Source organism: Centrocercus urophasianus, unplaced genomic scaffold (assembly GCF_019232065.1).
Source record: "Centrocercus urophasianus isolate 14NV4802_14NV808 unplaced genomic scaffold, USGS_Curo_1.0 seq_22, whole genome shotgun sequence".
NCBI classification, from domain to species: domain Eukaryota; kingdom Metazoa; phylum Chordata; class Aves; order Galliformes; family Phasianidae; genus Centrocercus; species Centrocercus urophasianus.
The window spans coordinates 14,695,915-14,722,999 of NW_024884778.1; the positions used below are offsets into that span (position 1 = coordinate 14,695,915).

Here is a 27,085-nt window from a genome sequence, read left to right on the forward strand (position 1 = left end):
CGTAACAAACTTCAGGCTATGGTAACTGATTTGGACTCAAACAAGACAAGTATTTAAAAATAAACAATAATTAAATAGTAATCACTATCCAAATAATCTTACATGTAAGACATTTTCCTACCTGCAAGAACAGCATGTTACAAAGAAACAAGAGTTTAGAAGCAGGTCTGTGCAGCACATCTGCAAGACAGGAAACTCACCTGAGTTTCATTCCAAAACACAGAACAAGCTCAAAGCCTTTCTCCAAAACAACACACTATCCCAGGACTGGGCAACTTTTTCACCCCTATGTCAACATAATGCCATTAATGCTTCCCTATCCCCTAACAATCTCATCTGACTAAAACACGTTATCTTGGTGTTATGGCGTTTCTTTAATCCTACAAATTTTGCTTTTCAGTGAAATGCTTGCACGTACCAAGGTGAAGCTGAAGCTAACATATATACTTGCATACAGATTACTACAGCAAGGCAGAAATTTATCAGATGAGTTATTTTAAATTTGTATGAAATTAAAATGTTCAGGTTTATTGCAAAAAATAGGTATATATTGGCAATAAAAGTAACTGAGAAGTATTTCCTCTTGTCTGTAACAGACAAAACATGTCTGAAGCACTATATGCCATGACAGATGTCAACCATTTGACAAGACAATTTCCACTGAGAGTGGTTTCCTATTTGTGCACAGAAAAAAGCTCATCAACTTTATCCTGTTTCCTTACTGACTCTTTAAAAAGCCAGTTCTGGTTGCTATATGCACTCCAGCTCTTAGCCAAGCAGAGGAAAGGAAGCAAGAGGTGAAAAATAAAGGTAAGTGTCAGCGTCTGCCTTCTCATCAGCCCTTCCTTTCTGCATTTTTGCCAGTTCTTAATTTTACCGGATGTGAAGTATCTCATGCTTAAATACTAAACCTGAAGAGATTCTTATTTTTATAAGATATTACTTTTCAGTTATATCTGAGGACATTAATCTGTCCTTTTAAAATGTCTACTTAAAAAAAAAAAAAATCTAATAGAATTTCAAAAATATTGGATAAGGATGTAGGTTCAGACCAAAAATATCCAGGCCAAATACATGCTAACAGAGGCACACAAGATCAAGATTAATATCTCAGCTACTCTGTTATTGAAGTTTGTACTTTTATGTAGCATTAATTCCATTTAAAATATAGAAATGTAGCATTTAGAACAGGAATCTAAAGTTGTCTAACTTTGAGAAGCTAACTATATAAAGAAAATTAATTTAAAACAAAATCAATCCTTTTCCCCCACATACAATTTTAGCCTTTATTAAATGAAACTTCCTTGACAAACAAAAAATCAGTGACAAACTATTGTAAACCTGAGAAAAAAAAAATCATTTTTAGTTCTAAAATTTTCTCCATTTTATAACACTGAATTGAAAACTTTTTTTTTTAAATCCCATTCTGCATAAGTAAAATGTAAGCTCTGTGTCACCTTAGGTAAGTAAAAAACTCTTTCACTCTGTGTTTGTTGCTGTTTATAGGACAGTCATATTTTATATCTGATAATAGCCTGATATTTTTAAGGCTTGATCAGTCTAACTGTAAATCACATCCAGAGTTCTTCTAAGGTGTGCCTGCAAACAAAATGATTTGCCAGTTTTCACCATCTTCATGGAAGAAGGAGGTTTTCTAAGTGTGTAGTGATACAAAAAACATCATTTTTACATCACCTGTAGCATCTCCAAGTAGCAACCAAGGCAATGCACAGTCAGATATTTTTATCTCAATACTTACTTATTCCAAGTGAATTGGAAAGGAAAAAAAAGTGTATTCACTAGATCAGGTATTAAATTCAAAAAAATGTGGTTCCAAGATCAAAACTTATCCAAGTAAGGAGGTTTGTATTTACATCAAAATAATAGTAATAACAACAAAGGCAGAATAGCAAACATGTTAGGAGGCTTTAAATTGGAAAAAAAAAAAAAGGAAACAAGGAAAAAAAAAAAAAGCACTACGGTGGAAATCTAGTGGGAGCCTCTCTATATAACTTAATCCTTAAAAGATAAGCAGTAATAAATATGCAAAATTTCCCTTTATCCAGATCTTATTGTCTTTTGTCAGACATGATGAAATGAAGCTACAGGACAGGGGAAAAAAACAAACTTTTTACCACAAAATCCTCTCTTCTGGTTATAAGTCCCAGAAAGAACATTTTTTAGTTTACAGTAATTCAATCTTTTAAACTTAATTTCGAAATCTGACTTTAACAAATAACTTTAACACTATATAAGTACAGAAACTGAATCAAAATCTTTGCTTAAAACTAATCTAGTTTTTACCATCATCTCCTGCTGTCATTCTGTTCCAGAACTTTAAACAATAACAAATTTTGCACACTTATAAAGGAAAAACAGTAAATTAGAGGCAAAAAATGGAACCTCTGTGCTCTCTCTCAGTTGTATTTACTGTACTTAGGAGTTGGACTTGTAGAGTCCTTTCCAACTCTGGTTATTCTACCATTCTGAGATACTTAGTGTGAGAAAGAATGGCTCATAGGAAATAAAGAAAGGTAAAGACTGTCCTCCAAAAACCGAAGCCTCATGAGCCATCCTGAGAAAGAAACAATTGTGTTCTAGTTCTGCAATTAGACATAGCTAATTAATTAATCATACTTATTGCTACTATTGTTGTTGTTCTCTGGGTAGCTAAAGCATGAACAAGGCAGAATTCATCACTGCTGCAGGATTTGCCATATCATTGCTGCTGCACGTGATCCAAACTGAAGTCTGTCCTCCTTCCTGCAATTGTAAGCCCCTGGAGGAAATGAAGGGCTTGCAGATAGACTGCAGTTCAAGGAAGCTGAAGGAAGTGCCCTCCTTACCCATTAACACCAAGAGGCTTTATCTGCAGAATAACAGCCTGACCACGGTTTCTCCTGGTGCCTTTGACAGCTTGCTCAGCCTGGAGGAAATAAAAATATTTGACAATCCATGGAACTGTGACTGTCATATTCTGTATTTAAAACTCTGGCTGGAAGATATCTCTGAATCCTCTCTTGCAAACATCAGATGTGCAACGCCTGCGTCTGTGAGGATGAAGCCCTTGAATCAGTTGACTGGGAATGAGCTGGGGATCTGCAAAAGGCTTCTCCCAATAAAAAGCCTTGAGTTCTTTTGGAGAGACCTCATTTTAATTGCCGCAGCAATCCTTACCCTTATTTTACTAGGATGGGCTCTGAGATCCTCAAAAAAGCTGGTGTGCCAAATAGAACTAAGTCAATACGCTTCTAGGCGTTCGCATTTGCGGAGACATATCTCCAAAAGCTACAAGCTGCAATGAGCTCTTCACTAGCTTGAGCAGAACCATCAAACCATTCGACCACAGAAAACACGCATGCACAGGCAATGCTAGCTGCAACAGTAAGACGCTACTGAGGGATCCCAGAACACAAAGTCTGGGTCCTCAGATAAGCAAGTTTAATTTCCTTTCAAAAACAAGATTGGTGATACGTTGAATGACAAATTTCAATCTGCCACTACCTACTCATACAGAAAGTAGTTTCTATGTTTTCTAAAAAATCCTTTAATTTTGCATTTTTCCAGTGAATTCTCTGCCCTACCAAAACCTACACTTTTTAATATGTGGATATGAGCACTGATCATGGTATTTTAGCAATTCTTTTCTTATTTTGTGTGAGTTTCTGCTTCCCCTTCAGAGTCCCAGTGGCCTGTAGGATCATACATGTGTGCAGACAAATTCAGTTCTCTTCCTCGGGTTCAGAAGTTTCCTATCAGTAGAACCACTAACATATTATAGATCAGCCACTGAATGTATCCCATAATATGTCTAAGACAGATAATGAGAAAATAATCAGTAAAAATTATTTTAAATATCATTGAATTTCCCAGATTAAAAAATAAAAATAAAAATGTACGCGAAATTAAAATAAAGGATGCTTATTGAACATTCATACTCTCTTCAGTCTGATCTCTCACAGTTCTACAGATTTCTGACTAAACTGCCAAGAAATTTCCAGAGATTTTCTTCCAGTTTTACTACTGACATTTGATACACAGGATTTTATGCACGTTCCTCTTCTCAATTCTTGTGCTCCTCATGGGCATATCATTTTTTCTTTGCTGTGATTATTCATAAGACTCCACGAACACCATGTCATGCCGTGATCCCATCTAGTCAGTTGAAGCTATGCTGATCAGGTGGGAGATCTCCAAAGGCCTCCTACATTCATACAGCTGTTGGCAGTTCAAACTGAGACACACCCTGCCCCAACTTACCTTCCCTGCTGGTCCTCTCTTCCTCCTAGCACAGACAGGCCAACAGAGACATCACCACCTGCTAACCTAAACTGACACCTGTCCCTGCCTGGCATACAAGGGAAGGCCAAGTCCAGATGAACTGCTGAGAGACACTTTCATGAGGGACGAATAGTTAGATTAAGGGAAAAAGCATGCACTGCAGGCAGAGGGTTCCACAGCTCAGTAACAAAGCGTAGGATGGGGCTTCAGGCTGAGACAAGGAAAGGAAGAGTCTGATGTTTCCTTTGTAAAATCATTACATAGCCAGGAGACAACATGCACTGTGGAATGTTAGTCTGCAGTGACACATAGCGGGGAACGAGGAGGAACAGATAAATGCAAAGAACAGTGGGTTACATGGAGTGCTGACCCAAAGCAAGGTCATGCATCTAGAAATAAAAAAGGGGTTGAGGACAGTTCGGAGAAGTCAAATTATGCGGTACTAATGACGTTTGCACTTGCCGTTTTAGGGTATTTTCTCTGCAGTGAACTTTTCAAGTCTTCAAAAGGCAACCACCAGTTTGTGATCATGCAGAACGGTACACAAGAAATGCACTCTACAATTGAGAGTTTCCTAAATGATATTTTTTGTTTCTCTGAAATAACTCATTAATACTAAAAGCTCCTTTGTGCCTACAAAGCTAGATAAGCATTTTTTGTCACAAAAATAAGCAATGAAACTAAATGAATTTGAATGAATATAGCCCTGGACCTACACCAAACCAACAATCAATGCAGGTGAATGGATGAAGTTATAACTGAAGTCATAAAGCACTGGAATCCAGTCAACTTGAAAGTTTGCTACTATAGATAAAAGAGTAACACGCCCTACTGTAGAGCTTTACTTGTATAAACGTATCGAATGAGCACTTAGCAAACTTCTCTGCTTGTGTCAACACACAGGATACAGAAAAAAATGGCAGTTTGAGGAAATGTTTTTCAGGCCTCATAAGTTGAAAGAAGGGGGAATTTCCTCTTTGACGATTTCACTTTCCACTATAACAGAATTGTGTTTATCACCTGTGAACCACTTGGCTTTTATCTGAAAAAAGTCTGAATAGAGGAAAGCTGGAACCACTAAGTAAAGGCTCACAAGCAACATTCATGTGTTTATCAGCAAGGCCACGGTATCCTGCTTAAGCCATGTACTCCACCAAATGGCTATAAATAATACTTCAGATGCTAACAATATGCAAAGACAAGAGAATACAGTGTCAGCTACCTAAAAAAAAAAAAAAGCAGGAAGTATTCCCAAAGGAGTTTGTAAGGATCACAGAATCTACTGTGAAAGCATTAGTATATTATGCCTGCAAAAATGCAAACCAGTAATAAATGCTGCACATTCTCCTAGAACTTACAGCGAGTGCAGTGCTTTAAAAAGGTGGATGCAATCTTTGGTGGCACAGACGTGACTGTGGGGATTAATTGCACTTAAAAGGTTTTGGGTTTTTTGATGTTTAGCAAGACAAGTGGTCACGTGCAGAATTATGGAGCATGAATAACAAATATTTTTACACAGTTCACTGTAACATGCAGAGTAGATTTGTGCATACTGCAATTCAATTAACAGGGCATATATATGTGGGCTTCATTTATTAAAAAGAATGGCCAATTGGTCATAATTTTTCTTGAAATGCTTAATATTTTCTTAACATTGAAGAACGTTGCTGTTCAACCTGAACAACTTCTGTTTAGTTCAGTGCATTATTTCTGTCTACCCTTAGGTTTGTTACAGATGAATTGCTGGAGTTCATGATCAGGAAATTTTGCTGCTGTTTGGATTTTGTTCAACAGTAATAAATGTTCAGCACATTTTGCAAAATAGCTGCTTATTTTTAAGTAAATAAATAGAAAGGGAGGCTTACAAACTAGATCCTTTTGTTCTGTCCTTACAATTGCATCCTGCACCCAAATTACTGCAAATGTTATTGAAGAGAATGGCAGACTTCCTATTTTATTTATTTTTTTCAACAGCTCATCCCACACATTGTCTTGGGTTGGTTTCTGATGCACTTAATTTGGTTGGATTTTTGTTCTTATTTTTCTTTTCCATAAATTCAGTAACTCAGATGTGCCCTACCTTCATGTTAGAGTTACACATGCAACACACAGTGTTATTCACTATTGCACTTAAGGCCTCAGTTTTATTAATGGAAGGCATTTATTTCAACAAATATGCTAACAGCATTGCAGCTCTATAAAGTAAAACAAAAAAGCTCACTCTCTACAAATGACATCTCAGCTCAGGGTATGCTGAAAGACACATACACTGTGTCAATTACAGCTGCCTCCGTGCATTAATGGAGTCAAATTGTAATATCATTACACAGCTCTTTAGATCTGGCAGCTTTGCTTAGTGTCACTAACGCCTTCTTCTGAATGCAGCCACCCTGGATAGTGTATTCTGGTTAGCTACAAATGCTGTTTTCTTCACCAGAGGTAGCCTGGCACTTAAGAATTAAAGCATTTCTGCTAATTTACAAGATTGCAAGCAACAAGGAAAGCAAAACAAAATTTTGACAGAATGTGACCAAAAAAACCCAAAAACCAACAACAGAAGTGCCATTTCCAGTTGGGCAGCAGTAGCCTGGCCAGGTCCTCAGCTCCTCAGGATAAATTGCAGGAAGTGCAGAGAAACCAGGGGAGTAAAAGCACAGCATGCCCTGTACATGAAGGGAGGAACTAAAAAGGAAAATGAGTGGAGGTGGCAAACAGATAACTGCAGCACCACAGCTACCAGCTGCAGTGTCAGGAAGGGCTGAGCATTTCTGGGCTCTGTATGTAACTACATGGCTTCCAAACAGCAAGCTCATTTCTCTCTGCCTTGGCACAAGTGTCTGCTTCTAAAAAATCATTCCACTTGCTGTGGATTCAGTGTATTTGATCTTTTTACCCTTGTTTTCTAAGGATGCCAGTATTTTGAGAATATAAATTTATTGTTTCAAATACCACCTTCTGCAAGTGAAAGTCTGATTTCATTTGCCAAATACTGATGCCACAACTGAGTCTGCAACTACCCTTAACAGAACTCAACTTCCCTTTTTTTACATCAACAGGAAAAATTGACTACACTGAAAAAATTAACAATTCCTGTCTAATTATTGCTTTAAGCTTACTGTATTGCTTTCTTCAGAGCACTACACAAAACAGTTTCAAAAGCCCTTAGTCTGTTGCTAAAATCCATGTAAATATTTTGCTATTCCATCAATACCAATTGCATTTAGATTACACTCAGTAACAAGAGCATGACAACAAATTGCTTTAGTTGCATAACAGCCACGTGGCTGCTTTTTGTGCCAAACTCCTTTCCTGGGGCAATCTGCTCCATGGCAGACCTCTCAGCAGGCCTTCCCCTGGTTCTGGGTGCATCCAAGCAATGCCCATGGGCAGCAGCACTGATGTCACTTCAGCAGGTACCTGGCTGCTCACTGACACAGCAAGCTCCTTTGAGGCAACAAATCTGAGCTACCTGACAGAAGTTCATTCACATTTAATTTAGCTTTAGGTGTGAGTTTCCTGTTTGGCCATCAAGTATCCATAGCTGTTAAAGGTCGCTTGCACTGTTCTGTACAGGTACAATCTGTAGGAAAAGTGGATGGACACCTCTTTCCTCTCAAGAATATCTAATGCTAAGGAAATTCAGGGCTCATTTAGAGTTCATCTTAGATCAGAAATAAACAAACAAATAAATAATAAAAATTAAAAAATCACAAGTCCATCCTTTAATGGCCTTGGTATGAAAGAAGTCCTTTGGAGTCAAAAGTTTTTGTTTGTCTGGTTTTGCCTCTGATACTAAGAAGTCATCTTATATCATCTTATGTCATCTTAAATCATCTTATAAGGATTCTTATTTTGTGTCTGCTGACCACAGAGCAGGAGCACGGAATCTCCTGCTGACAGGTCTGCACAAAATGCCTCTCGCCACCCACTCAGGCCAGCAGCAGCACAAAGCAGCAGAAGATGTCAGCAATTACTCCCCACAGGCTGCCATCAGCTCACTTAGAAGCAAGCGTGTGTTCTATTCTATTTCTATTCTATTGGAGCCCGAACAAAAAGAGCAATTGCTGCTTATGAATCACAAACCGAAGTCCTGAAGTGGTTCTTTTAACTTCCTAACAGCGTGCTCAGACTCACACGGCTTGAAACTGAATCAACATCGCCACCCAATGGCTCCCTGGAGCTCCCCGCCCTTTCCTATCAGCATCTCAGTAGTGGGTTGATATAGAGTGATTTTCCAAACAAGCCACAAGCTGCTGTTTGCTCTTTCTAAAGCGTTAATATAATTTCTGCAATGAAATTTCAGATGTTACAGAAAAAAAATTCCTTTTCTTGACAGAAACCTAAAGTTAGTATACTTTTGGATGTTGGGCAATACACGTAAAAATTTATTTTACACACTTTGATTAATAACTTTTAGGCCCACTTCAGGTTTTCTGCTACTACAACCCAAAGTCACAGCTCCATCTTTACATTAAAGCTTCCCACATTTTCTTTCTTCCATCCTCCAAAGTCTTGAAGAGCTTAAATGCAAATCATAATTTGAATAACCGCTTTACCATTGTAATATCATGCTATCAAAGTACAATAAAATAAAGAGGGAATAAATGTAGATTAAGTAAATAAAGCAAAGAAATTGAAGAAAACAGCATGTGGTGATTGGTGGAAAAATACCAACAGCACAGCTGCTAAAACAGAGACACAAGACAAGCTGTCAGCCTGGCGCTGCAGCTGTGAGCCAGAAGCATGTTGGATCTGCTCAGGACAGCCTCAGCTCGCCCAGCAATCTGTACCAGGGAAGACAAAAGTTATCATCAAGAACTCCAACTCTTCTGACACGTCGCAGACGGACATACAGATACTGCAAGAACGCTGCTGTTAGGATGTCTGGTGAATTTACATGCACCACATTAATCTCGCCTAGAAGAATCAAAGTCAATGAACCATGCAGATTTCCAGCTGTTTCTTTACTGAGCACATCAAGCAACATTTTGGGAATGTGCACACGTGGACCAACTGGTACTGTCTATACATGTACACACTGCTGTTCCATGGGATTTGGATTGAAGTTGGAAAAAAAAAAGGGGAATACTAATGGGAACACACATTGTTCAAAGGGATTTCAGTATTCCCCTTGCCCTACAGTCCTGAAGTGGCACCTCCAGTCTGCAGTGATGATGGTAGACGTCAACAATCAACTCAAGGAACCACACAAAGATGCCAGGAATTAGGCTCTGGTGTGTGGTGACTTGCCAAGTCTGACTGAAAGGTACCAAGGTTTTCAGTTTCATCAGCAACCCTTTGGTGTATGAAACTGTGATTAACAGCTGTGTTTTAAGAAATCTGTTCTGATAACAGGAAAAGTTTCTGAAGCTGAACGTCCTCTCTTACACTCCTGAAAACAGACAAGGAAAATGGATGGGTGACTAAGACAGATAAAAGCCTTCGGAATCTTAACAGAGGAGAATCTGCACTGCATTCATACAGATGATTAAGCTACGTACACGAATTTGGAATTTTAAATGACAATTAACCCAGTATCCACAATCATGCGGATTGTCACATGATATCACACAGATATACGAAAGCTTATGGCTTCTAACACTCAAAACAGTAAGTTCAAAAACCACATGAAGGCTTTTTTTATTTTTTACCAGCTTGCTCTGAAGCTTGGCTGATAAACACAGCACTTGCCTTGGGTAACAAACACGTCACATAAGACGAAGAGGTACACTCTGCCTAGCAGCTGTATAACATTAGTTACATCGCTTATGATGATGATGAAGGAGACACTGAACATTCTGAACATTTTCTCAGAGCAAGATAAGGCTCTGCAAACGTACAAGAAGAATGCAAAAATTCTTCATTGGAGGAGTTTCAGCCACCAAATTCTTCCCTGTTTACTAAGTCAGCAACTTCCTTACCACTTGACAGCTTCACTGCCACAATGATAAGAGAATGCCAAGCAAAAACAACAATTCTTTAGAATAGGCCACAAGCACTACATGGTCCATCACTCTTCAGGACTCCAGGAGTCTTCCTAGTGCCTCCTAATGCAGGAACCACGGTGGTTTTGAGGAACAAAGCACTTAAGACTCTCCAGGACAAAACCATTCTAAAATTTTGGGGCTTCCCAATTAATTGTGATTATTACCATTACATTAAAGAACATCTCCACCTACATGCAGTTCCCTCATTATTTCTCATGCAGTGCAAACATACAGATTTGGAAAAACAGAGGCTGTATTGTTAACTGATTCTCCTGCTGTACTGGTGAGAGACCTCAAGGTAACTTTATTAATATTTGTCTTGGCCCTCTGCAAATCATAGAATCATAGAATCACCAAGGTTGGAAAAGACCTAAAAGATCACCCAGTCCAACCGTTCACCTATTCCCAATAGCTCCCACTAAACCATGTCCCTCAACACAACATCCAGTCTTTCCTTGAACACCCCCAGGCTCGGTGACTCCACCACCTCCCTGTGCATCCATTCCAGTGCCTGACCACCCTTTCTGAAAAGTAATACTTCCTCACGTCCAGCCTGAATCTCCCCTGCCGTAGCTTGAAGCCATTCCACCTGGTCCTATCACTAATGACACGAGAGAAGAGGCCGACCCCCAGCTCACTACAACCTCCCTTCAGGAAGTTATAGAGAGCAATGAGGTCTCCCCTGAGCCTCCTCTTCTCCAGGCTGAACATTCCCAGCTCCTTCAGCCTCTCCTCATATGGCCTGTGTTCCAGACCCCTCACCAGCTTTGTTGCCCTCCTTTGAACACGTTCCAGGGCCTCAATATCTTTCTTGCAGTGAGGGGCCCAAAACTGGACACAGTACTCGAGGTGCGGCCTCACCAGTGCTGAATACAGGGGAACAATCACCTCTCTGCTCCTGCTTGCAACACTGTTTCTGATGCAAGCCAGGATGCCATTGGCCTTCTTGGCCACCTGGGCACACTGTCAGCTCATGTTCAGCCGAGCATCAATCAATACCCCCAGGACCTTTTCCTCTATGCAGTCCTCCAGCCACACCGCCCCAAGCCTGTAGCGTCGCCTGGGGTTGTTGTGGCCGAAGTGCAGGACCCGGCATTTGGCCTTGTTGAAACTCATCCCATTGGCTTCAGCCCAGCTCTCCAGCCTGTCCAGATCCCTCTGTAGGGCCTCGCCACCCCCAGGCAGATCCACACTTCCAGCCAATTTGGTGTCATCTGCAAACTTACTGAGGGTGCACTCGATGCCCTCATCGAGGTCATCAATAAAGATATTGAAGAGGACAGGCCCCAGCACCGACCCCTGGGGAACACCACTCACAACTGGTCGCCAGCTGGATTTGACTCCATTTACCACCACTCTCTGTGCCCGGCCCTCCAACCAGCTCCTTACCCAGCCAAGAGTGTATCCATCCAAGCCTCTGGCTGCCAGCTTCTGCAGGAGAATGCTGTGGGAGACAGTGTCAAAGGCAAATGAATTAAAAGGTCTCCATCCTATCCACGTACAAAATCTCCTCTCTTCTGTAAATATCAAACACTCAAAAAAACTTCATAATTGCTTTTTTTCTTCTCAAAAAGGCTGTCGAACATTAACAAATTAAATCTAATAGTATTTTAAACTAGCAAACATCAGGAGCTGCTAAACTGGATACAAATTTACTTATATCAGCATATCCTTCAGTTTAGGATGAATTACTAAATAATATAATACTACAAAATTATTCTAGCTAAAACTCAGAACAATTCATTTCTATAATAGAGCATAGTCTGTAATATGAGCAGCAGTGCCTCGGAAGACTGTGTAGTATATTTTAGGATTCCTCTGTGGGTTTTCTTCCACAGCATTTCATGTAAAGTCACTGTATACATTTATTAGAAGGGTCAGAACTTAATTAATTTGCTTTGTAACTTCAAATCTCAAGCAGTTGCTCTGAAATATAACCACCAACCAAATTCCATTATCAAATGCGGAAATGTGCAAGCAATCTTGCACCTGTAACAAAGGCTTTGCAACTCAATCTCTTTATTAGACATGAGAAATTGGACTGCTTCTTAAACTGAGTTAGCTGAGAGAAAAGGATTGTGACGAAGGCCAGCCTAGGGGATCCTCCCACCATGTTCTGGTGCTTTTTTTCTATCATTCTGCTCTTGTCTGATGAATGACTCTCAAGCACACAGGCAGATACAAATTGAAATTGGCTCAAACCCTTGCTTCTCCTAAGCTTTCCATGCAATAGGTGCTAATCCTCAGTAGAACCTGGGGATCAAAGACAAGTGTTTCAACATTCAAACCACTATTTGCAGCTTTCACAATTTGAAAAGTAACAAAAAACCTTCTACACAAGCATAGCAACAGAAAACGTTAAGTCAGAAGACTGTGTTTGGGCAATTCTTTGTTTTAACTGATTCTAAAAGCTAACTAAGACAAGCAACAGTGACTGCCGATGTAATAGGTATGATCTATAGCAAAGACAGAGGAATTCTTGGTCATGTAATTATCTCAGTGGAGGTAGTATAATTATTTGCACTAAAATGAGATTGTACAATTAATTCTAAATATTAAGAATCAAATCTCTATGAATGTATCTTCCTAAATCAAAATACTTTGAAGTGCCTTGCTTAGACACTGAAAACATAAGAAGTGCTAATTAATGTGAGAGTGATGTCTTCTTTCTTCTAACACTTTGTCCTGGCTGATCAACAAACTAGAAGTCAGTGGCCTGTTGAATTCACAGCTGCAGACTACCTGAAACAAAGCCCAACCAAGTACTCATATGTCTGCTCACACTAGAAGGTTACTATGGATTGCCAAACGGGAACTTGAAAAGGAATAACCACGAAGCTACCCAAAAATCCACTGACTCGGAGTAATCCAAGCTGGCCTATGCTAGCTCAGTCACAAAGCTAGCTGTGGCCAGCTGTCCTGCAGAGCTATCTAAGAAAAATGCACCTCTCATTCAGCAATGCTACCATTAATATACTCCATTTCACAATTCTGTCCATTCAAACTGAGAAGAGAATTTGGCTTTTTTTTTTTTTTTTTTAAACAAAGAACGGAGTATCAAGAAGCGCTGTATCAAAGTATTAGCAAAACTGATTTTATTAGCATCTTGACTCATTACATAATCTAAAAGGGAGTATCTATTAAACAGCAGCTTGTTTTGCAGATAAGCTAGGTAGCAGTTAAAATACAACACCAGATTGCTGAGACAATTTCTCTTAGTGCACAGCCAATTTATAAGGCGATACACAACCGCACAGACACGTGTCACATGTCAGACGCTTAGCATGATGTTAACAGACTGAAAGATGAGCGGCACAGCACCGTGCAGGGAGAAACCATCGCCCCGAGCCTTGGGCTGGAACTCTGGAAACAAACCACACCCCAGCTCAGGCCGAAAAATGAAAAGCAAGATGAAGTAAATCGGCTGCACTTCCCGGATGACTTAATGGTGCAATTGCACCTGCTTATTTCAGCGTATATGTAACTGTAAACGGGCCAGAAATAACGTATCGGGAAAACGTCACTCCAAACAAATGGGGACACTTGCACGCGTAGCTTCCCCAGCGGCAGCGACCGGCAGCCCACAGCTACCCGTGACAGCTGACGTTTTCGTGCCACTCGTCGGTGGGACCGCGACCCGAGTCCCACCGAGGCCCCAGCAGCGGCTCGGGGGCGGCCACAGGCCGTCGAGCGAAACGAGGCTGCGGCGGAGCCGAGAGCGACACCGCCCCGCCGCCGGCCCGGCCGGACGTGGCCGGAGGCGGCGAGCGGAGGGAGGCGGGCGTGGGGCGGGACCAGGCTGAGGCCGGGGCCGGGCGGCGCGGCGGGGGGCGGCGGGCGCTGCGCAGAGCCCGGCTCCCCTCGGCGGCGGCGGGCGGAAGGCCGAGGGCGTCGGCGCCATGCCCGGCCCGGTGGCGCCGGGGTCTGGCCCCGACCCCGAGGAGAGCTACGACTTCCTCTTCAAGCTGGTGCTCATCGGGGACGCCAGCGTGGGCAAGACCTGCCTCGTACAGCGCTTCAAAACAGGGGCCTTCGCGGAGCGCCAGGGCAGCACCATCGGCGTGGACTTCACCATGAAGAGCCTGGAGATCCAGGGCAAGCGGGTGAAGGTGAGCAGCGAGGCCGAGGGACGGCCGCTACCCCGTGCTGCGGTGCCGGCCCGGCGGGAAGAACTGCGGGGGGAACTGCGGCCGGCTCGGTTCGGCTCGGCACGGCACAGCCCTCGGCTGCCGCAGGGCTGCCCGGCCCGCTGCCGGCTTCCCCAGCCCTCTGCGTACTTATCCATCCCTGCGGTGCTGCCGTGCTTGGAGGAAGGGCTGCGCAGCTCCGGTGCCTCCTTCCCAAACGGCCTCGGGCACTAGGCTGAACGGAGCCTATATATTAACTTCTCTAACTGCAGTGGGACCAGCTGTGTAACCACTCGGCTCCCGGCTGGGAGAAGCCCAGCTGCAAACCCGCGCCCCGGGACGCTCTGCTGGGTTGTACTTTAACAGCGGTGCCGCTCTTTCCAGCCGGGCGGCCGGCGGTGGTTTGTTTGCAAACCAGAAAGAACCTCGGCTGCGGTGTTCTATTTGCAGAACGGGATTTGGAGCTGGCAGCCTCCGAGGAGGCAGGCAACACTTTTTAAATTAGATATATTTAAAAGTTGTCTTAAGGCACTGTTAATGGAGTGTGCTAGAAAGTGCAGCTTCTATAGTTCTCAAATCCAAAAAAAAAAAAAAACACAAAACCCTAAATTTGACTTCTGCACCTCTCGTGCTATAGAAAATTAGCTAATTGTTTGGGTAGACCCGATTTTTACCCAGTGAAGTTATCCTTACTCTGTGGCACAAACTCCGTACAACAGACGTGACCTCTGGGTGCAGGAGTGCTGTCAGACAGTAGGAAAGAGAGGCTGAAGCACACAGCAACTTGTGGGGGGCTGCGGTACAAAAACCTGTGCTGTTCCCCTCTGGAATGAGGACATACAGCTATCTCTGCTTACTCCCAATGGGACTAAAAAGAACAAATTCAGTCATTGCCCAGAAAATGACCGTAAAACTGTAAAGCTTTTGAAATGAAACATGGAAAGAAATATGATAATTGCAGCTGAATTTTGTTTAACAAAGTAGGGGTGAAAGTTCTCTGTTGTTTTTTTCTTACAAATTAATTGTGGTGAGCAGAATATTAAGCAGATAAAGTTCTAGAAAATGGAAGAAATGAAGGCTCACCTTTTACAAAAAGATGAGAAGTCCAAGACCTAGCAAAGATATCTCTTTTCTTTGTGGTGTTCCACCTTTTTCTATGACATATGAGGTTAGCTGCTGAACAGGAAACACAGATGCTCAGCTTGTGCTCTTCTGCGCTTTCCAGGAAGTGAGCAGCTAGTAGAGAGGTTTCTCCTCTCACACTGAAACCAGGCTGACTTTAGATGACACACAGATTGACACACGTATCTGTTACTGGTGCCAGGGGTCTCAGCTAGGGACTTCAGGACTAGGAGACGACTAGCCCTGGAAATAAAGCTAACTCCCTAGGTGTGCTCTTCCATGTTGGCAGTACTTAAGCTTGAGTATCCCCGCGTTAGTTGCCAGTCTGTAGCAAAACCTGTGGATTATTTCTCAGTACTTTACAGAAGACAAGAAAATGTAGGCCTCTTGAGACTTCCTTTTGCTTAAGATTGTCCTGTACTTCTGCTTAGAAAAATTCAGGGGTGCACAGGCTGAAGAATGTTATTCTAAGCACAAATTTAGGCAAATTGATCCAATATTGCTGCTGATTTACCTTGTAAGTGTTTTTGTTAGCTGCCGAGCCAGGGCCGCAGCTAGAATATGAAAACATTGCTTGGGGTTTTTGTTTGTTTTGTTTTGTTTGCTCTGTTAAGGTGTGAATTATATGCAAAGGTTAAATTTCAGTCAGGCTTTTCCAGTTGGATTGAGATTTCAGAGCAGACCATCTAATGTAGAAAGGTTTGCTCTGCATTTCATAGGAAAAAGAAAATAAGGAGGCATTATTTTACACTGTTGTGAGCTCCCTTCTCTAGTAGTTAAATTCAGTGTCAGGTGTGTGTGTCTGACCCGTTGTACAGGTGTGGTTGTGCTGGAGGTTTTCCTGATGCTAGGAAGAGTTCTTCAGCTGTCCGAACAGGTCACATCCTAAGGTGTTGGCAAACAAGCCTGCACATGTTCTCCACAAGAGCAACTTCTCATTGTGCCAGTCGCGTGAGACACACTTGCTTAAAAGTGTTTCACATAAGTTGTTAATTGGGGTTGCTCAAATTAAGAAGCATCCAAGATGTGTTTAAAATAAAGTTTGATTGTTAAGACCCTTACAATGCATGCCAGGCAATGTCCCTGTGCAGCTCCAACTTCATTGTGGATTTATGCGACTCAAGGCAGAATCTTCCTAAGGAATGAGAAGGCTTGTTTTGTGTTCAGCAAACGGTGCACAAATGAGAAAAATCCATTTTTTTAACTGGATCATCTTTAGAAGTTCTTTCAGAGCAACAGCGTGTCCAAAAAAGTCCCAAGGAGCATTTGGACACTACCTCCTCCACATCCCCAGTAGCCTGTGCTTCATTTTTAGTTGGGCTAAGGATAGTATTTCAACACAGCTGAGTGAGTATGAATCAGATACTTATTTTGAGATTCAAGCAAACATTTTCAAGTTAATTGTGTTAGTGTTCCTTTCTGTGTCAAACCTTGAATGTTTTCACTATCATTATATGTGCCTGAAATAGCTGGAGCCCAAGGATTTTAAGTCTGATTTCCTTTAGATGCATTTTTGTTGAACAGGGGAAAAGAAACGTGTTGGGGGAGTAAAGTTGAAGGATCTGCAGATAATGGTTTTTTTTTCCTAACTCAAACAAGACTTTCATCTTAAAGTTGTATTCTTTCAAATGTCTCAAATGACGTCTCATACACCAGTGCTTCAGCAGCTACTGAAGCTGACTAAGCATCATACATAAAGAGAGGCTAGTGCCTGAGAAAGAAGCTATTCAAGATGGTCCTGGTAACTGAAACTTTCTCTGTAGTAACAAAACATAAAGAACTGGTAGTGTAAGAATCCCCAGTATGTGGTATCACAGATTTGCAGAGATTTACCACTTCCAGAGAGGAAGAACAAGTACACTCTCTGTGCCAACGAGTCTGTTTCTTTTCTTGTACTTTCTTTAAGATTTCTGTTTGCAGTTTGAGATACTGTCCAGTGGATTAAATGAGCCAGCTATCTTGGGACAGGCTTCTGTGAGCCATGGGCTAAAAAGCAGACCATGTCACACAGAGCCACGTGGGGATGTGGCACGTGGGGATGTGGCACGTGGGGATGTGGCACGTGGGGATGTGGCAGGTCCATTAGAATGTCAAAATCCAAACTGCATGTGATTACCATCTTGATTTCCAAGTTGCACTTGGGTTGAGGCAATCCCAGATATGTATACAGAATGGGAAAAGAACTCCTTGAGAAGAGCCCTACAAAGAGACTTGGGGGGGTCCTGATGGACAAAAAGCTGGATGTGAGCCAGCTGTGTGCTCTCACTGTTCAGAGGCCAACAGTATCCACAGAGGGGTGTCAGCAGGGAGAGGGTCATCCCCCTCTACTCTGCCCTCGTGAGGCTCCATGCTGTGTCCAAGCCTGAGACTCCCTGTACAGGAGGGATGTGGAACTGCTGGAGGTGTGTCTGGAGGAGAGCACTGAAGATGACCAATGGGCTGGAGCACCTCTATCTCCTGTGATGAAAGGTTGATGGAGCTCAGCTTGTTTAGATTGGAGAAGAGAAGATTCTGGGGAGACCTCACTGTGGCCTTCCAGAGGGGAGCTTACGATCAGGAGTGGGACCAACTTCCTACAAAGTCTGATAATGACAGGACAAGGGGGAATGGCTTCAAACTAAAAGGGGAGATTTAGACGTTAGACGTTGAGAAGACATTTTTTGCTCAGAGATGCCCTACTGCTGGAGGCATTCAAGGCCAGGTTGGGTGGGATCCTGGGCAGCCTCATCTAGTGGCTGGCAGTCCAACCCATAGCAGGGGGCTTGGAATACATCATCTTTAAGGTCCCCTCCAACTTAAGCCATTCTACTGTTGATTTCGTAAAGCTATCTTCATGAACAAAAATGCTTTATTGTGTGCTGTCTTATAAGCTGCAGTTGTGGTTTATTACATGCTCTCTCCTTAGCAAACTAAACCCTAGATAACAGAGACCATAGTTCTCAAAAGTCATGGTTGTTTGTGTAATGCATAGTAGTTAAAATCCTATTGATAAAATAATTCTTTGTTCTTTGACTGATAGAAAGAATGTGGCAAACAGAACAAAAATTTTTAACAGTTATGTCACTGTAAGAAAATATAAAACTGGAACTGAGATTTTGCACAATGAAAATCAAGGATATTCCTAAGTCCAAGTTTGTGACTTGTGGTTAGAAATAACAAAATTCCATTTCTTTTCATGAACCTCCTTGTGGACTGATGAATTAATAGAGTATCTTTAAAGTCTATTTCATGCTGCCATTTTAAAGTATTTTACATACAGCAAATATTTTTTTCCATTATGATATTTTTTTCTCTTACTGTGTCTTCAGAAAAGCAGCAGAAGAGAATTGTTGAAAACAAACATTCATTTTAAAAAAAATACTTCTTTATGTACCACTGCACTTTTTAACTTACAGGCTTTTTCAGTCCATATGTTATGAAGGTTCTGGCCTTTTATTCAGACTTTATGGCTGTAAATAGGAGGGCTGCTCTGAAAGTAATGCCTCCTGTTTTATTATGTTGGCCCACAATGTCAGAGGCAGATGGTGGTGGTATGGAAGTGGAGGCTGAACCTTCCCCACCAATACTCCATTGCCTTTTGTCGCCATGTGACAGATGGCAGCAGAGGGGCAGCCTGACAGAATGGTGTCTGACATGGAAGCGTGTATGAAGCAAGGGAGTGGATCTGAATTCCTCCATGCAGAAAAAATTGTACAAATTGACATTCATCAACACTTGCTGAACGCTTATGGAGACAAACAGTGGGTGTGAGCACAGTGGTGAGGTGGGTGATACATTTTTAGCAGTGGCCACTGTGACTGTGGGTCACCTCCACTTGTGCATTATTTTTATGAGCATGGCATGCAGGCTCTTGTTCATCACTAATGAAAATGCACAGCTAATGGTGGTGCCTGTGTTGAGAAAGTGCATTCTGTAGCTGAGAATTGACACTATCAAATGGTGGTATTGTGCTCCTTGTAAGTGTGGTAGTTTCTGTGGAAATAAATAAGAAGCACTGCTTTCAGAGCAACATATGTATATTCTGTTCATAATGTAATGTGTTATTATCTGGCCAAATAGCAAGTAATATAAAATTACAGCTTGTTAGCTGTATTGCCTCCTGACTGATGGGAGAGTCGACTCCAAATAAATCCCAAATTTATTGTGCAGTGGTATCATATATAGTAGAAAGAATAAAATGGGAAATGCGTAATATTTGAGGAAGAAGACAAAAATCAAAGATAGGAATGAAAGGAAGATGGAAGAAAGAGTTGTATTTACTAACATTGCTAAAAACACCAAATCAATTGGTTATTACATGGAAGCAGTAATCTGATATTCAGAGGAAAGTATAGCTCTCTTTTCAACTACTTTGACACTCCTGACACGAGAGCAAACAGGAATGCAGAATGCTTAGCAAACAGTGATTCTTCATTCTCTGAAAATTCTGTAGTGAAAATAATCAAGAGGATCAGTTTATCATACCTGTTGCATGTGTGAATGTTACTTTAGATATATTGCTATACAGAGCTTGTTTTTTGCGCTTCTGTCAAAGTTGCAAGATTGTTTCAGTAAGACTTGTTAGGAGTAGTGTTGTGATTTGTTAGACACAGCCTATTGGTTTAGAATCATTTAGCAGAGATTTTGCATCCACCATTTAGTGCTGGGAAAATTTAAGGAAGTTGCTATATTTTGAAGAATTCATAACATAAAATGACATTTCTATCTTTGTAATAGAAGTTATTGGCTGCAGGACTCCTAGTTATTATTAATGCTGCTTCACAAACAAAGGTAAACCTGGACTCCTGCAGTATTTTAGAAGAATTGGAAAAGTACTTTATAAATTATGTAGGAAATAAGGGAAGGGGAATTTATTTAAATAGTCCTGAGGCCAGTTGTTAAGCATTAACCTTTGATAAACAATATGTTTATCAATGCAAGACAAGTCCAAATTAAATCATTTGATAACACTAATTTACTGTGCTCTTTGGTCAGTCTATCACTCACCATTTTCAACGTGGTCAGTTTCTGTGGTTGAAACTCTGATTTCTTTGAGCCTAATCAGACAATCAAGAATGATTTTCCAGAAAGCCATCATATATTTTACCACCTTCTGACTTAAAGGCATGTGTGATTTTCTGGAGTTCGTAACTCCATATGGCTTCTCCATCTTCCTTCCTCACATACTCTGAATGTGTGTGCATCTTAGTTAAAGCAGCACACCTCAGATAACCAGGTTGGTAAAGTAACTCCACGAGTCCCATAAAAATGGCTGTTTATTTACAGTTCCATAACACAGTGCAGGTTTGGTTTAGATATATCAGACTCGTGCACATTGATAGATCAAATAAACAGTACAAACACTATAAATCTGAAACATCTGCAGAAAATCTGAAGTGCCTACAAAGCATTTGGCTTATCTTACCATCCAAGGAGCATGGGTGCATATAAATACATGGAATGTTTTCCTATATTTTGCCTAATGTTTTCTCAGCAGAACCGTAAGAGTCCTGTGCACATGCTCTCAGATAACAAGAGTTGACTGTGCAACCTGTGTATTAGGGTTGATCTACTCTTCTAAGTGCAAAGCAGGTCTCTTTGAATTGGCTTTGTTAAACATGATTGCCTGCCATCATTTATTTTCAGGCAGATATATATGCGTTTTTAAATCTAAAAGCATAGAATCAAGAGTATTGCAGGTTGAAAGAACTTCATGTCTTTCATCCAGCCTCCTGATCAAACTAGTCAGCTTTGAGAACATACCAGGTTGTTCAGGGTCTAAACTGGTCTGGTCTTGAAAATCTCCAGGGATTTTGACTACAAAGTGTTAACTCTTCAAACGAAAGAAAAATCCTTATTTTTTAGGTACATTTGTGAGTGAAGCCATATAGTGAGTCAGATTAACAGCTGCTAGCACAAAGAGGGCAAGGTTATGCAGCTGGGAGGGCAAGTCTTTGATGACGGTGTAGCCTTAGTTTAGCTTAAGCAAATCATGTCCTTATTTGCCTGACTTTGTTTGAAATAGAGTGATCACTCACCTAGCTCCTTCTGCAAGAAGCGAGGGGAGCAGCGACAGAAAAGTCTGTCAGGCGGTATGTATGCTTATGGGTTATGTCACAGAGATAGAGCTAACACGTACTGTAGTTTCAGCGCTGGAAAAAAACCCACAATAAATGAGATCTCACAAAAAGCTGAATGATTCTGTCTTTACATAAAAGAGAAATGACAATTAGAGAAGCACAAGCATCAAAATTCTATGAGAACCTACCTGGAGCACATGGGCTGGGAGGAAGATTGCTGTTTGAGCTCCTCAGAAGATCAAGCCTGTGGTCTGTGCTGTTCCCAGCAGAGATTTGGAGCTTCAGCAACTTTGTACATTTAGTCCTGTGAAGACACAGACATAAACACTTGAGTAAAAAATGTCTGGGAGTGCTGTAAGAGCTTCCTGATGTCACTGTGATGTTGCTATACTGCTGTGGAACAACTGTGGAAATCTGTGAGGATCAGAGACACCAGGTCATACGCGAGTTCAGAAAGAGCAAGAAATGCTGACAACTACAGGCTGATCAGATTCATTTTGGTCACTCAGAAAATTATGGAGCAAATCCTCCTCAGAGAATTAAGTTTTGATCTCACTTTGAGCAGGTGGTTGTCTCTGTCAACTCTTCAAATCTGTCCCAACTTCCATGATTCTGTGATTCTATGGAAGGTACATGTAGAGATGGTTTTGAAATTCAGTATATGGCATAAGGCCCAAGACCAGCTTGCTTAGTCTCTCTACAGGTAAATCATTTTATACCACATGAAAAGTTTTTATTTAAAAAAATATTTTAAGTCTTCTATATGTGTAATATCTCTCAGTTCCTCCCAGGAGTTGGGTAATCATCATTAGCCTTATTTTGCACATGACCTTAAGAGCTGAAACTTAAACTACATAAAGAACAAAAAGGTCTAGTGGGAGACTTGAGTACAGAGAACATAAAAAGCCTGCCATTAACTTCCTTATCAAGCAATTGCCTGCTTGCTTCTCTAGATCATTAACAGTTCCAATAATAAGTGTGGTTTTGTGGTTTCTTGAGTCCATTACAGTCCCTTTCCCTTCTCTGAGAAAACTTACCAAAACTGAGAAGTACTTCTTCACTGAATCGATTCCTTTTAAGCTGTACATACATTGTTTGAGATCTAAATGCTTACTTAGCGTAGGAACGTTATCTGATCAATACAGCCTTTTTCAAAATGAAAATTTCTGCTTGAGCATAGAATCATAGAATCACAAGGTTGGAAAGGACCTACAAGATCATCTGGTCCAACTGTCCTCCCATTACCATTGCTAGCACAAGCTACTAAACCCTATCCTGTAGCTCCTCACCCAGGCGCCTCTTGAAGTAAGTCTTATCCTTTCATGCAGCAGAATCAGATGATAGAAACAAAATACTGATTTGTAAAATAATACATTGAACATGGTTCTGTACTGCTTGGTGTAAAACATCACTGAAGTTACTGCCAGCTTTTTAAAAGAAAGAGGTTCAGAGCGGGGAACAAATTAACAAAAGGTCCACAATAAGGAATAAGACTCAAGAGTATTTACTTATGTCCGATCCAATTAAGAGGAGGTACAGAATGTAATGAATTGTACAAACACACACATGCACACAAAAAAGCAATGGTGTCTCATTTATCATCGTTTGGGAATGAGGAGGAGGGGAAGTGAAATTTAAAATTATTAAAAAACAAATCTTTGCTTCCATTATTACTATTGCTTGCACCCAAGAGTTGTGAAGGATTCAGAAAGAATTAGAGATTTATATGGAGAATGGGAATCCACAGTTACTTTACATTAAAAGCTCCTATGATACAAGCTGTCATGTTCCAGGACATTAGACAACCTGCAAAACAAGAGGATTTAAAAATAAACTTTCCCTATGAGCAGGATATTATATTTGTGTACTCTCTCTCTTTATTTGGCTTCTTCCTCTGGAACATCTAGTACTGGGAACTCAAAACTTGACACTAAATCTTTAGTTTTTACACTACTGGATTTAGGCAAAAGTACATCAGCTGAGCATTTCTTCTTCCTTCCCATATGAAGTCTGTTCTACCACCTAAAAGCAAAGTGTCTGGAAGCTCTTTGTATCTGAAAGGGACAGAGGCATAGGTCTAAACACTCCAAAGTGATAATTTCATAGTCTGCTGCAGCAGACTGCATCAGAGCTTCGCTGGCTGGAACCCAAAGCATCTCAGTGCAGATATCAAGTTCAGGCAGCCAAGTATGGAAAAGTTCTCTAGTATACACTGTTATCCTTAAATCATGATCAAAGGACATGAAAAGTATAATGCCACAGTGTGTTACACATAAGGGAGATTTATGACAAGGTGATTGAATCAAGTCCTATCTTTTGACTCAGGAAAACTTAATGTATTTTAAAACCTTTACTAGCCAGTGTGTCATTGCATGCTTTGTTTTATTTAGTTGCAGATCTGGGACACAGCTGGCCAGGAGAGATTCCGAACGATCACACAGAGTTATTACCGCAGCGCCAACGGAGCAATCCTAGCCTATGATATCAGCAAGAGAGGCTCCTTCCTGTCCATTCCTCGCTGGATCGAGGATGTGAGAAAGTATGCTGGTTCCAACATTGTGCAGTTACTGATTGGTGAGTCAAAATCACAGACTGAAAATATTAATACTCAGTACTGCAGGATGCTGGGCAATGTGGCAGTACCTACTGATGGTTGAAAGTTTTGGTTTTGCTTGAAATCACAGTGTACATAATAGAGTTTATTGGAAATTTTCTTTTTTTTCTTTTTTTTTTTTAAATCGGAAAGTGCTGATTCATCAGGCAAATATGCTTAAGAAGCCTGTCTGCTTTGATTAAGTTCTTGTAAGCATTAGGCAGCTCTGTATCAGAAGCCAGCTTTTAAACCCTTGTGTCTCACTTAGTGGTGAAGTAAGTACCCAAATACCCAGGTTCTGAAGGAGAGCTGCTATATAGCTATTCTGATGAGTACAACTGTAAAGTTTCTAGGGCAGGAAGTTCCATCATATCAAGCAGTCGTGTTTTGATGGACCAGTGTACCCACATCCTTCAGCAGACCGAGGATTTTGGAAGAACTTCAGTGCAATTAGAATCCATCAGTTCCCTATTTGAAATACTGCCTCCCAGCTCCAGTGTTTCTGACTCAGACACCATTTTTGAGGCTTGTGAATCTGTTAGCACTTCAGTATCCCAGATGTCCTTAGGAACCAGAAGACTGCTGTTGTTTTCACTCGGTCTTTCTTTTCTTTTTTTTCTCACAAAATGATTTTAGCTCTCATTTCTAACCCACTTTTCTTTCTCCAGCCATTGCTCTTCAGTCCTGTCACTTTGGTTGTTGACTTTTTCTGTTCTATATATGAGTCACACTGAAATACAAGTTGGAAGGGTCTTATGGAGATGACCTAGTCCAACCTTTTGCTGAAAGCAAGGTTGATGTCAGGTTGGTCAGGACCTTTTCAGTTAAATTTTGAAAATCTCCAAGAATGGAAATTCTACAGCTGCTCTTGGTGACATGACAACCTTCTACCAAACTCTAGCTCTGGCATAAACAGTCATCATAAATTTCTCTTTCTTATTTCCAGGAAACAAGTCTGACCTAAGTGACCTTCGAGAGGTTCAGCTGGAAGAAGCTCAGAGTCTGGCTGAACACTATGATAATATCATCTGTGCCATAGAGACCTCTGCAAAAGACTCCAGCAACGTGGAGGAGGCTTTTGTGAAGATGGCTACAGAGCTCATGATGAGGCATGGAGGCCCAATGTTCAGTGAGAAGAATACTGACAGCATCAAGCTTGACAGCAAAGACGTTGTAGAAGGCTGGGGGTGTGGTTGCTGATATGAGCTAGGTGAAATCCCTGACTTTACTGGAATTTAGATGGTGCTTTACCCTAATGCTGAGTAGCACAGTAGCCATATTCTCCTCCTCCTGTGAAACCAGCCATTTTGTAGAAGTTAGTTAGACACAATCCTGGTTGCTTTGGTGTTGTTTTTTTTTTTTCTTTTTTTAATAAGGGGACTTCTGAGAGGTAGTCCTGAAAGTTAGGCCCTTTGTAAAAACATAATCAGCATTGTTCCCTGCCATTTCCTTTTCTGTAACGTCATACCAGGAACGACATGGGAAAAGAAACTCTGAACTGGTGATGCAGGGTAGGAGGCAGATGGCTGGAAAAGACTGCCTCACATCCAAAGTACTGAAGCACTTAGCATGGAATTGTTGGCAAAGGTTACTTCTAGAATAGGCACGCTTGACAGCGTCTCTTCAAATCCTCAGTGCTCCACCAGTGACCAGAAAGCCTAGAAGTGACAAGGAATGTCTTTGATAAAGATATTTCAATTTCCAAAATACCCATAATACAGGACCAAATAGCAGTCATCTGTCCAAGGGCATGTGGATTGCTAGCTAGTAATGGAACAGGCCCAGGAAGGGCAGCCTTCTCTCAGGTTGGTTTTTTTTTTTTTCATTTTCTGAAGTTATCATTTTAACAGATAGCAAAATCACCCTGAGCGATATCACGCTGATATGTGACTTGCTGTCAGGCAGGGTTGGACCAGTTCAGTCATTTTAAATATAGTCTTGAGAAGAGGGAAAATGTATTGCATTTGTTACTGTTTGCAGTGATAACACCCTTTTACTAGTGAGCGTCGTGGATTTTTTGCCCTCAGGTCTGTTAATTTCATTTGAAACTCAAGACCTGCACCACTGGAAACAGGAACTGGAGAAACCTTGAACTGAGTGGTAGCCATCCCTTGCCACGTGCCTCACGGTCATATACAGGGTTAATTCTGGTCATACATTTGACATAATGTTACCAGAGTGTTTATTGTTTAAGTGGTGTAAGTAGGATTCGGTTGATTTTTAACCATCTTTTTTAAATCTAATCTGGGCATGTAATTAGAAAGAAGACTTCCACATCAGCTGAGAACTGCATGCATTGCAGCTTCTTGGTTTTAAGAGTCTAGTATCTTCATGAGGGATTGCCTCCCCCTTTGTATTCCTCTGCTTCTCTCTCTCCCTGTCACTAATTGCTGTTTATTTCTTAAAAACAATTAGCAGGGAAAATCTTTTACTGTTGCTCAAAACTCACATTATGAAGTAAAATAGATTTCATAATCACATAGTTGTCTTTCAGATTCAGCTCTGTACTGCACGTTGTAGATACAGTTGAAATGCTGATGGCAGCAGTCCTCCCTGGATTTACACGTGAAGCACCTCACAAACTCAGATTAGAAAAAGGAGCAGAAGCAGGCTTATCTTCAGATCTGCACTTAAAGCAAAGGTGTTCAGAAGTGACAAATGATTTTTCCAATCTAGATAATTTAAAGTAGCTCATTTACAGAAAGCACCCACATGAAGTGAAGTCACTTTGTTCCTTTTGAAAATCTTGGATCTTGACCAGGTGGATTGGTTTGCTACCAAGGCTACACCTGTTTTCAGCCATTCAGCATATCAGGTATCCTGAAAGTCTGGAAGACTGAAGAAAGGGCTATTAGATCCTAATTTCAGTGCTATTCATTTTCATACAGAAAATATTAAATCATTCCTTGGTCTTTC

The 27,085-nt window shown here is 41.1% G+C and overlaps 2 protein-coding genes across 3 annotated transcripts; both read left to right on the forward strand.

Annotated features, from left to right (window-relative positions):
- The first annotated feature begins 746 nt into the window (after positions 1-746).
- On the forward strand, positions 747-3,886 carry GP9 (glycoprotein IX platelet). Its single transcript, XM_042823165.1, has 2 exons — positions 747-810; positions 2,671-3,886. The coding sequence occupies exon 2, from the start codon at positions 2,678-2,680 to the stop codon at positions 3,302-3,304; it is 627 nt and encodes a 208-aa protein (XP_042679099.1). The 5' UTR covers positions 747-810; positions 2,671-2,677; the 3' UTR covers positions 3,305-3,886.
- Positions 3,887-14,149: 10,263 nt separating this feature from the next.
- On the forward strand, positions 14,150-27,085 carry RAB43 (RAB43, member RAS oncogene family). 2 transcript variants are annotated; one of them, XM_042823163.1, is made up of 3 exons: positions 14,150-14,377; positions 23,967-24,150; positions 25,116-27,085. In XM_042823163.1, exons 1-3 carry the CDS (start codon positions 14,168-14,170, stop codon positions 25,367-25,369), a joined length of 648 nt encoding a protein of 215 aa, XP_042679097.1. In that variant the 5' UTR covers positions 14,150-14,167; the 3' UTR covers positions 25,370-27,085. The 2 variants fall into 2 exon arrangements, with proteins under 2 accessions (XP_042679097.1, XP_042679098.1); XM_042823164.1 differs by having other exon boundaries at positions 23,973-24,150.